Below are 12874 nucleotides of genomic sequence, written 5' to 3'. Positions count from 1 at the left end.
GAGCTACATTTTGGAAGAAAAACAATTCTCAATTAGTTTATATCAGCCTTTTTCAAGCAGGGTGTCTTCAGGTTGCTTTAGAGGTGCCTTGGCACAATGCCTAAAAATAGTATACAAGCCAGCGGAGAGAATCAAGCCTGGCTTTAAATTACACAAAGCCACAGTTTTCATTGTGCACCATTACAACCTTCTAGCTGCTGGCATCCTAATGACCTAAAATATCAATGGTTGATAAGGGGGGCGTTTGGGCACAGCATCTTTGTTTGCCACTCCCCTGCCTCTCTCCATCGGCACTGGGGTTACACTAGCTGAGTGAGAGAGAGAACCTGAGGGAGAAGAGAAACATTGGAATACTAGTCAGTACCAGTGTGCAAAGGTGTGTTTGCTTTGAAAGAATAAATCACCTCTAAAATTGGGTGTTCTATGTGTGCGGATGTTGTTGCATTATGTAAAACTATTGGTTTAGTTGTTTTAGTTGTTTACATCGACGTGCCTTGTGATTGCGCATTATTTTAAAGGGTGCCTTGACTGAAAAAAACTTTGAAAAACACTGTTTATATTTATTTTTATTATTTATTTTTATTTCTATGCTTGTTTATTTTAATTAATTTTTTTTTTTTTTTTTTTAATTGCAGGTGACAATGTGTACATCATCCATCATGGGGAAATACTTGACCACACTGCTCTTATTGATGTTACTGCAACATTTCGGGGACTGTGATACAAGCCATGTACTGCATTTTCCTGCATCATTTCAGTTTACACAGCACCAGTACAATGCCACTATCTACGAGAATTCTGCGGCAAAGACTTATGTGGGCCACCCAACAAAAATGGGCATTTATTTTAAAAACCCTTCCTGGGACATAAAGTATAAAATAGTCTCTGGGGACAATGAAAACCTTTTTAAAGCTGAAGAGCACATTTTGGGGGACTTTTGCTTTCTGAGGATACGAACCAAGGGAGGTAACACAGCGATACTCAACAGGGAGGTCAGAGACCACTACCTCCTTTCTGTCAAAGCTATAGAGAAGAGTTCAAATGCTGAAGCACGCACAAGAGTCAGAGTTCAAGTGCTGGACACAAATGACCTGAGACCATTATTTTCACCCACCTTGTACAGCGTTTCTTTGCTTGAGAACACAGCAATAAGGACCAGCATTGCAAAAGTCAGTGCAACAGATGCCGATATTGGTACCAATGGGGAGTTCTATTACAGCTTTAAAGAAAGGACTGATATGTTTGCTATACATCCTACTAGTGGTGCTATTATATTAACTGGAAGACTTGACTACTCTGATACTAAGCAGTACAATATGGAAATCCTCGCAATTGACAGAGGAATGAAGTTATATGGGAGTAGCGGCATTAGTAGTATGGCCAGGCTGAACATTCACGTGGAACAAGCCAATGAGCATACCCCTGTTATATCTGCTGTTACACTGACTCCATCTGAGCACGATAAAGATCCAACATATGCAATTTTATCTGTTGATGACCATGACCAAGGGCCCAATGGTGAAATTGCCTCCCTAAGCATTATGGCTGGTGATCCCCTTTCGTATTTTAGGACCAACAGATCCTCTCCTGGAAGTAAAGAATATAGGATTGTAGCGGTTAGGGAAATTGATTGGGAAACACATCCTTATGGCTTCAACTTGACATTACAAGCTAAGGACAAGGGCTCTCCACCACAGTTTTCACCTCCAAAAGTCATCCATGTGACTTCTTCAAGATTTAAACATGGACCGGTAAAGTTTGAAAAAGATGTTTACAAAGCCGAAGTGAGTGAGTTTGCACCCCCCAATACACCCATAGTTATGGTTAAAGCTGTGCCAAGTCATCCACATTTACAATATATTTTTAAATATGCTTCAGATAGAAGCAAATTCCATTTAAATCCAATCACTGGCCTCATAACAACTTTGCTGCCTGTAAAGGCAAAACATTCCTCACACATTGAACTGGATGTTATGACCAGTGACAAAAAAGCTTACACAAAAGTTATGATAAAAGTCATTAGCACAAACAGCAATCCACCTGATTTCACCCAAACTTCCTATAAAGCCGTTGTGGATGAAAATGTCCCAGTGGGCAGTCCTGTGCTTACTGTTAATGCCATTGACCCAGATGAGGGGGAAAATGGTTATGTCACGTACAGCATTACTAATCTCAATCCAGTGCCATTTGTCATTGATGCTTTCTCTGGTGTGGTTAGTACCGCAGAAGAATTGGATTATGAGCTGATGCCAAGAGTTTATAACCTAAAAATAAGGGCATCTGACTGGGGATTGCCTTACCGCAGAGAAGTTGAAACTCCTGTTACAGTGACTTTAAATAATTTAAATGATAACACACCAATGTTTGAGAAGATAAATTGTGAAGGTTCAGTACCCAAGGATCTTGGAATTGGGGAACACATAACTACTATTTCTGCTATTGATGCAGATGAACTCCAGCTGGTAAAATACAAAATAGAATCTGGGAATGATTTTGATTTATTTACAGTAAATCCTAATTCGGGGGTCCTTTCTTTGAAACAGTCTCTTTCCGAAGGCCCTGGAGCAAAAATTTCCTTTCACAGTTTGAGAATAATTGCTATGGATGGAGAAAACATAGCCAAACCAATCTATATTAATATTACTGTGACTGCCAGCCGAAAGGCCGTTCACTTACAGTGTGAGGAAACTGGAGTTGCCAAACTACTTGCTGAGAAACTTCTTCAAGCCAATAAGTTATTTAACCGTGGATCACTAGAGGAAACTTATTTTGACAGCCACTTGACAAATTCACATGCACCTCAGTTTTTAAGCACGCTTCCTAGCAGGATTGTAATCAAAGAGAATGTGGCTGTGGGATCAGGTGTAATCCGAATGGAAGCTAATGACCTTGACTCTGGTTTTAACGGCAAGCTGGTGTACGCTATTTCAGGAGGCAATAACGATAGCTGCTTCACTATAGATATGGAAAATGGTTGGTTACAAATTCTTTCACCACTTGATAGAGAACAGAAGGATCAGTACACGTTGAATATTACAGTTTATGACCTTGGGATACCACAAAAATCTGCATGGCATCTTTTGGATATTGGCATTCTTGATGCTAATGACAACCCTCCAGAGTTTCTTCAAGATAGCTACTCTGTTGAAGTGAAGGAGAATGAGGAAGGGAACCAAGCCATTATAAAAATAGAAGCTATAGACAAAGACCTGGGAGCCAATAGTGATGTGAGATATTCCATTCTTACAGACACAAACCTCTTTACTATCGACAGTGTGACTGGCATAGTGAAGGCCCTTGAACCACTAGACAGGGAGAAACAGGACACTCATGTGCTCAAAATAGAAGCCAGAGACCAAGCAGAGCATGAACCTCAATTATTTTCAACCGTGTTTCTAAAAATATTAGTGGAGGATGTCAATGACAACCATCCTACCTTTATCCCAGCTAACTATCATGTTAAAATCCGAGAGGATCTTCCCGTAGGAACTCTAGTTACATGGATTGAAGCTTATGACCTTGACATGGGGCTTTCTGGTCAAGTTCGATATAGTCTTTTGGAAAATGGTGATGGGAAATTTGAAGTAGATAAACTGAGTGGTGCCGTGCGGATAATACAAGATTTAGATTATGAAGAAAAGCAAATTTATAATCTTACTGCCCGGGCAAAAGACAGGGGAAAGCCCAGTTCCTTGTCATCCACATGCTACATCAGTATTGAAATTATTGACGTGAACGAAAACCTACATTCACCTTTGTTTTCAAACTTCGTTAGCAAAGCAGTGGTAAGAGAAGATGTTCCCATAGGAACACCTGTGATGACCGTGTTGGCCCACGATGAAGATTCAGGAAGAGATGGAGAAATCCGATATTCAATAAGAGATGGCTCTGGAGTTGGGGTCTTTACAATACATGAAGAAAAAGGTAATCCCTCTTATATGCTTCTATTTATAACTGGTATGGATAATGCATTGCCTGGCAGATAGTTCTAGATCTTAACACGGGATTTCTAATATGCTATCTGGCTGAGAAACAGTTTGGTTTGCTACAGATATAGGCTTACTAGTCCTGTGAACTTAGGTTTGCTTCAGAGATTCAGTTAGGATAATGGCAAATATAAGAAACACGTTTACAGAACTTTAAATTCCTGCTGTTTTGTTAATCGCCCTTTAACTAGTTGTACTAATTTTCTTAAAGTTGATCTCTGAGATAATACCTAAATTCACATTTGAAAATATATATGTGTGAAAGGTCTTACAGGCTTTAATTCAGCTTTGTGATCCAGAGTCACCATGCCATATTGTATGGCCTTTGAGACTATAATTGGACAAACACTGAGCAGCAAACCGATAAGGCCATCCTTATGCTCTTCCCTCCTTGTAAGCATATTTTTACTGTTGCAATGACAGTACTGTGTAAAGTAGTAGAGCCTTGTTTGGCTGAGAATTCTGCCCCAATCTCTTTTCGTGTGAGTACTGCCATACAGCCGATTACAGGAGGCAAACCTTAAAGCAGATTCAGATACCATTGGTACTTGTTTGTAAAATAAATTTAATGGTGTTTAATTGAGTTTGTTTAGTTTGGAGTTGAACATCTTAATGAAATAACACTGTTTTCTTGATTAGTTTTATTCCTGTATTGTATCAGAGGCTGCAGCTCCTACAGATCCCTGGATTCTTTGGTCCTGAGGATTGAGATCTACAGTGGAACTGATGATCTAATGCAGAAAAATGATGCTAATTGTCTTACGGCACAGTGCAGTATAAAACCGTTTTAGTTGAGGAGATACGTTTTAATAATTTTAAAGTGTCATATATTTTTAAAATATTCTTGAGGATTGCATTTTCCCTTCTGGCGCCAATTAGGATACCAAAGCGTCGAGTTTCACTAACTAGCAAAAACTATTAAAAATATACTTTAGAAATGAACTGTATTTTCCCTCCCTACTTGTATATCAAAATATATAGCCAAGTTCACAGTCCAATACTGCCTCTACTCTCTTCCTTTGTTCAGTGCAGCCGGTCTTCTGCAGGCAGATTGACAGTCATGTTATTCTGCCATTTCCTTAGAGCCCAGCATTTAATTTGTACACCCCATCTTTGCACAGACTGGGCTTACAGTAATCAAGAACTGAGTGGTGCTCATACATCATTACCACCCCAGGAGAAATGCCAGCCCCTTGCCTCCACCAAAGAAATAGTGATATCACGAGGCAAGCAAAAAGACTTAATGATGCTCCCTGGAACACGCATGCAGATCAAGAGAGTCCGACCTCATTTGACAGGTGTGTGGGTGCGGGTGAATGGCCTCAATAAAAGATAGTGCTCATCTGCCAAATTTTGACATGTAGCTGTATCTGTTCAGCCGCTCCATCTGTATCCACTTCCATAGGCTGCCTGCATGCAGCTTGGGGCAGGTGCATATGCAAAAATAAATACCCCATGCAGGAAGTGTAGTGCCAGCGCTTGTCTGAATGAAGCCTCAGAGTCAGTGATTTAGGACTTTCTGAAGTCATTGAATCAGCATGACAGTCAAGAAACTAGTATATCTTAAAGCGGAACTTTACCCATAAGAACTTAATAAAAAATGCATGCCACATTAATAATTCTGCTACCAAATTTAGTGTGCTGTAAATTGCCTCCAGTATTGCTCCTGTTTTTTCTTGCTGGAGGATGGCATTTTGCTGAAGCCCATAGCCCCTGAACAGCAGTAAATCATAAAGCGGAACTAAACCCATTGATTTTAGGCCCCGTTCACACAGTGGAGTTTGTCGGCGGACTCCGTTTTTTTCTCAGCGGGGGATCGATCCTTTGAGCAGGTGAATGGCAGCTGTGTCTCCGCGCTGTGTGCAGAGACAGAGCTGTCAGGTCCCCGCTGTTCTCTATGGGATAATCGGATAAGAATGGATCGCCTGTCTGTTCTCATCCGATCCGATCCGCTGGACAGATGGAAAATAGGTTCTCCATCTGTCCAGATTTGACGGACCGGATCGGATGTCAGCGGATATGTGTAAGCTGACATCCGCTGCCCCATAGAGATGCATGGGGGTACCGTTCAGATCCGCCAAAAAAACTGACAGGCGGATCTGAACGGTCCATCTGTGTGAAAGGGGCCTAACCATTTAAAAAAACAGGAATGCCGGGATTGCAAACTGTCATATTTGCTTGTTTAACCAAACTGTCAAACCATCAAATGGCTGGTGTCATAACTGATGACAAATCCAGCACCATGGCAGTTGAAGATCAAACAGAAGCAGCTTGCTTGGCTGTAAAGGATAAGAGGGCTTAATTCCACTTTAAGGCTGTCAGCAGATTGGCCTCTACAACTTCGACAGTACCTAAAAATGCCTAAAATGGAGAGCAACTGAGCATGTGCAGAGCAGGGTGAGACAGTGTATTACTGGATTTTAAACAGTATAGACACCTATTTTCAATGTTTACATAGCTGCAAAAAGGGCCAACCTGGAGTGATCTAGCAGGACTTCATTTTCTGAATACAATTCCACTTTTATGTTACAGTATAGGACACAGGAACTTTATTGTTAAGCTGCACATACATAAACCAAAATTCGGATCATGTGTGGGCACTGGGGTTGAACAGAAGGTGATCTAGCAATTGACTTCTGTTCAACCTCCCTGTTGGAAAATGTTCGTTGATCTGTGTATTCTGACAACAGAACAAGTATCCATACCTGACATCAGGAGGGCCACTGGGGATACTGTAAGTCTGCACTATATACAGGGAGAGTCATGATCTAGCAGGTCCTGTGCTTCCTCTTTGCTCACTGACCACAGCGGGTCACTTCTCAGCATTGCCACTATTCGTAGAACACCTTTTTTTTTTTTTTTTTCAATGAATACAAAAAATTCTTTAAATGGATAAGGTGGAGTAGAGGGGCTGTGATGTCACAATTCCCACCTTATCCAATCAGAGACAGCCTTGATTTTATGGGAAAAAAAATTACAAGGTGTTCTATGAATAGCAGAGGTGACTAGCAAGTGACCCTCTGCATTCAGTGTGCAGAGGGGAGACTACCCATACAAACCCCAAAAGATCGCGGCTATGGCCTGTTACACATTAGCAGTTTTTTTTTTCATTCAACCCAGTGGGCTAAATAGAAAAAAAAACTTAGAAGCTAAGGAGGAGCAGCTGTACTCCCTTGCTTTGCTATTATGTTCTGAAAAGGGGACGGCCCCCCCGCCAGAACACTTCGGTCAACGCTCTAAGCCATTGGCGGAGAGCGCTGATCGTATGCCGATCGGCAGAAATTTTTGGGTTATGCCCCTTCAACAGAAGGCAGTTAAATAGCCAGCTTCTGTTGGACCGGCTACCATTCACATGGGCTGAATGGCGAACAGTTTCTATTGAACCGGTCGATGACGCCCAAAATTTGGCCTGTGTGTTGGACCCTTAGGTAGCATGGACTACTACAGTCATTTACAGCATCCCCAGTGGCCCTCTGCATATCAGATATGGACAGCGACGGCGGGCGGCTTCTCATCAGTGTCCCGGCGTCGGCTTCTCCTCAGTCACGGCTAGGGATGCACCAATCCGATATTCAGATCACATATCGGCGCCGATATGGCCATTTTAGATGGATCGGGGGATCGGTAACATTGACCGATCCACTGGCCGATACGGTTTTTGCTTGGTAACGGCTCAGCCATCCCTTAATAGGTGCAGTAGTAGTATGGGATGGGAGCCGCTACTTCCTGTATAGGTCCGGCTCACAGGCGGAGTGATATCAGATGCACTGAATGGAGGAGCCGTACACATGAAGCAGCGGCTTTGCTCTGTACTGCAGCCACTTGCTTTGTGTGTAGCTCCGGATCAGTTCCGGTATCGGTATCAGCGATTTCACAACGCTAGATATCGGTATCGGGTCCAAAAAAGTCGGATCAGTGCATCCCTAGTCCCGGCGGCGCGTCTCTTGAGTCCTCCCGCTCCCGGCTCCTCCTCAGCCAGTGGCATGGGGTTTGCCTTGCGGCCAATCAGGAAGCGCGATACGCGCTTCCTGATTGGCCAGGAGGAGGACCGGTGTGACTAGCGAATAGCGAATTTTCATTTGTTATTGTCACACAATGCATTGGCCTCGGGGCGCACTGCTCTGCGCCCCGGCTCTACCCTTTGCATCACCCTATTAGAGCCTCTGGCTTTAATCAGGTGCTTAAAAAAAAAAACACCCATTGCACTCCATGCGTCCGGCGCCCCTGCATGCAGATTAGGGGGCCGGATGCATGGATGGGGGGGCGGCACCCCTGCGCTCTCATTACACCGGCCGCCACTGGATATGGATAATAATTACATCCAGCCAAGCTGACCCAATGTAAGTAGGTAAAAAAAAAAATGTAATTCCTGAAATTCAGCTGTAAAAGGAAAGCATGTCAAGTATCACGACATATATATGGCGCTAGTTGTTAGAATTGACCAAGTGCAAATCATAAATGATAAGGATGAAGTCCTCCTGTGTGGCGTATGAGCTAGACTTGGATGTTTCGCTGGCTTTCTTTTGCGTCTTCCAGCTGCTAAAGCAATTATGTTACAATTATGTAAATAGATAATTTGCTGTCCTATCTCCCCGTTAAATCGTGTATGGTAATTTATTTGGATGGGAAGATGTACAGGATCTTTGTACCTGGCTTTTTTTCTTCCTTCCTTTGTCATTCTGCTCTAGGGAGATAAAACACAGGAAATTATGTTTTGAGTATTATCAGGAAAATGTGTTTGCTTTTCATGTACGGGGAAGAAAAAGGAGAAGCGTTATTTGCAGTTATCGCCAACGCCAACTTCAGATACATTTTTGCGTGGATCCGTTGTGTGTTTAGTATTATTCCTTTATCGCTGTTTAAATTCTATAGCTTGTTCTAAACTGCTCAGGCCTCTTTGATGTAAAACAAACATGTTTGTTTTGCTGTGGGCTGGGAATCTGCTGAAGCAGCCTGAGCATTTTTTACCATCCTGCTGAGTGAGGCAGCCTGGCAGGTAAATAGAGGGAACTTTGTCCCACCCTTCTTCCATCTGCTTCTTCTTTACAACATGGATGTGGATTGGAAATGGTGTTTGGACAACCCTATCACCTTTTGGATGACTTCATGAAAGACACGCCGCAAAATAATATTCAATCTAAGAGATTTGCACAGTGGGCTCATTCAGTAAAGAAGAACAATAGGCTTTGATGATGTGCAGAATGGAATAGCCAGAGGAAAGGATCACATTTCCATTTAAAGCCACGGGTCTTCAAACTATGGTCCTCCAGTCGTTCAGGAACTACAATTCCCATCATGCCTAGTCATGTCTGTGAATGTTGGAGTTTTACAATGCCTCATGGGATGTGTAGTTCTGCAACAGCTGCAGGGCCGTAGTTTGAGGATCCTTGATTTAAAGGGTCAGTCCTCCCAAAACCAAATATTTCAGTTTTTGGTAGTTGCTGAAGAGTTAGGGCTCTTTCACACACTCCGCTCCGTCGGCGGACTCCGTTTATCTCAGCGGGGGATTGACCCGCCGATCCCCTGCTGAGCAGGATAATGACAGCTGTTCTCCGCTCTGTGTGCGGAGACACAGCTGTCAGAGCCCCATACATCTCTATGGGGGAATCGGATGGGAACGGACCGTCGGTCTGTTCTCATCCGATCCCATCCGCTGGACAGATGGAAAATAGGGTTTCCATCCATCCAGATTTGACGGATTAGATGTCAGCGGACATGTCTCCGCTGACATCCGATGCCCCATAGGGATGCATGGGGGAACCATTCAGATCCGCCAAAAAAATGGACAGGCGGATCTGAACAGTCCGCCTGTGTGAAAGGAGCCTTAAAGTGATATTAACCACTTAAGGACCAAGCCTATTCCTGACACATGTTGTTTAAAAGTTAAAATCAGTATTCTTTGCTAGAAAATTACTTAGAATGCCCAAACATTACACACATATATAATGTGTGTAATGTTTGGGCGTTCTAAGTAATTTTCTAGCAAAGAATACTGATTTTAAGTTGTAAACAACAATGTACTCTATAGACTCTAGAATAAAATGTGGTGGTCGTTGCAATATTTTATGTCACACAGTGTTTGCACAGCGGTCTTTCAAACACAATTTTTTGGGAAAAAATACACTTAACTGAATTTAAAAAAAAATAATAAAATAAAATAATAAAATATTGCAAGGAATTGTATATTATAAATATAAATATATAAGTGTGTACTATAAATTGACGTGAAATATGAAGTGTCCCAGTGATATGAATAAATATCAAAATAAATAAATAATTGTGCAAATGAAAGATGAATCACATATGTAATAAGAAGTGAAAAAAGTGCAATATGTGTTGGGATAAAACCCAAAAACTATAACTATATATGCACTGCAGTAACCGTGCAATAACCATCAGTAAATCAGTGCTAATAGTGCAAGAAATAGTGCAAGAATCAAATTCAATAGTACGTGCAGGTATGGGTTACTCCATCAAAGATCCGATTGAAGCCTAATCCGGCTTCATTTGGGACTCTGACCAACAACGGATGTGCTGGCTGGTTGCTCGTTTCTTCCGGTGGGAAGGGAGAACCAGACAGATCAACAGGAGGGGGGGGGACGGACGTCCCCTCCCGTGGATCGGCTTTCTCGCTTCCTAATGGGGGTGGGCACGCACCTCTAGCGGCGCGCTCCCGCGACCCGACATACTCCATATATTTGCTGTAGGCGGTCAGCAAGTGGTTAAAGCAGTATTAAACCCAAAAGCAAACCTTTATTATATTGCGGCTTACCATTTCTTAGATGTAATGGCTGCATTCATTTTCTTTTTTACGTTTTTCATCTCTGGTGATATGCCTAGTAAGTCTGTTGTTTTTTAAAAGAACAAGCTCTCCAGCACAATGTATCAGTTACAGGAATGAGACAATCAACTGCTAACTTTAACACTAGCAGGAGTACTTAAAATGATCAGCTTATATTTATTCACGTAAAACAATCCCAAAAGGAAAAAAAAAATGTTTGCTGTAACTACTTAGCTGTATAACTCTCACCCCAGAATAATGCTGCTGTACAAAGGTGCCCCCTGTACTTATTTCATCAGAGTGGGGGCGCTCTAATACAGGAGGTGTGTTACTGGCCTGATCACCAGGTGAATACAGAGGGGGGAAAAAAGCCTAAGAAAAGAAAATGAATGCAGCCATCACATTTAATGATTGGTAAGCTGCCACATATTACATCTTTGGTTTTAAGTGTAATACCGCTTCAAGGATAAAACCACATGAATATCTCTGGGGCCCTTTAACAGTGTTTGAATTGATCATATGTGACACACCATCACTTGGATGATATTTCAGTATGTTCGGGTCTTTCTGGAACCATGATATATGGGAGCATTGATTTTTGGAGAATGTCAGTATCGATTCTACTTCTCTACTTTCGGATATTTCACTACTATATTTTTTATTTCACTATTCTATGCTCTGTTATTTAGAGGAATCAGTGAAGTGCTGTTGAAAATACTGAGTGGTGCTTTATTTTGCCATGGCTGAAGTGGTCTGATTGGAAGGATCAAGCAACCCCGAAGTCTGGGAACATATTTATATGTCTATTCATGTCCCAGGGTGGCCTTTACATGATTCTATGTTCTCATGTTTGTAAAACAATAGAAAGCCTCAAGACCGGTATAGATAGGTACCTTGGGAAAAATAGGATTTCTCATTACTTATGCGAATATGCGTAGAAACCTGAGGATGGGATTATAATGGGGATGGCTTTACTAATCTATTTTTAATTTTTATACTATAAATGGGCTCCATCTGAATGATGATGCTAATGCAGTAAAAAAAATGCCTAAAAAACCTGCGCTAGATCAAATTAACCATTTCTGAACTGGAAGATTTTCCCCCTTAATGACCAGGCCATATTTTGCCATTCGGCACTGCGTTACGTTAACGGACAATTGCGCGGTCGTGTGACGCTGTACCCAAATTAAATTGACGTATTTTTTCCCCACAAATAGAGCTTTCTTTTGGTGGTATTTGATCACCTGTGCAATTTTTATTTTTTGAGCTATAAACAAAAAAATGCTACAATTCTGAAAAAAAAAAAAAAAAAAAAACAATATTTTTCACATTCTGCTATATAACATTCTCAAAAAAAATTAAAAATCTAATTTTTTTTAACATTTTAGGCCAATTTGTTTTCTGCTACATATTATTGGTAGAAAAAAAATTGCGTATTTTGATTGGTTTGATTGGTCTACTAACTACGGCAAAGATTTGTCTTTTTTTTTTTTTTTTTTTACTAGTAATGGCGGTAATCTGCGATTTTTAGCGGGACTGCAACATTGCGGCGGACAGATCGGACCCCTAACTCACATTTTTGACACTTTTGGGGGGACCAGTGACATAATTACAGTAATCAGTGCTAAAAATATGCACTGTTACTGCAATAATGACACTGGCAGGGAAGGGGTTAACATTGTGGGTGATCAAGGGGTTAAATGTGAGCCTAGGGGAGTGATTTTAACTGTGGGGGGGGGTGTGGCTTGTGAAATGATCATAGAGACCTGTGATCCTACGTAGAAGGATCACGGGGGCTCTGTGATCATTCCAGAGAGAAGAGCGGTCAGCTGGGTTTACAACAGCTGATCGTTCTTCTCTCTCATCGGGGAACGATCGCGGATGTCAGATGGCAATTGGAGCCGCCTGCCCTGTGCATCGGCTTCCCTGCTGCCGAGTGGGAGCAGGAGAGTGCAGCCTGCGGCGCCGCACTCGCCCCCTAGCTGCAGGCGCGCGACCGATGTAGGTCTATGTCAGTTTGCGCAGGAGGGCCGCACTGCCGCAGTAAAAAGGCGGCGGGCGGTCGGGAAGATTTTAAATAAACAAGCAGCTGCTTAGTAAACTGTGA

General features: G+C 42.1%; 1 protein-coding gene across 7 annotated transcripts in view; it reads left to right on the top strand.

The window, feature by feature from the left end:
* Positions 1 to 12874, top strand: part of FAT1 (FAT atypical cadherin 1) — a 430056-nt gene that overhangs the window by 161118 nt on the left and 256064 nt on the right. For all 7 annotated transcript variants that reach the window (XR_014225403.1, XM_082261039.1, XM_082261043.1 and 4 more), the window contains exon 2: positions 636 to 3924. Coding sequence is in view for 6 of the 7 variants with exons in the window: in XM_082261043.1 (XP_082117169.1) it covers positions 636 to 3924 (3289 nt within the window). In the remaining variant the exon portion in view is untranslated. The remainder of the gene's footprint in view (positions 1 to 635; positions 3925 to 12874) is intronic.

This window comes from Pelophylax lessonae (genome assembly GCF_965119305.1).
Source record: "Pelophylax lessonae genome assembly, chromosome: 1".
Lineage (NCBI taxonomy): Eukaryota > Metazoa > Chordata > Amphibia > Anura > Ranidae > Pelophylax > Pelophylax lessonae.
This window is presented reverse-complemented; position numbering and strand designations above follow the sequence as displayed.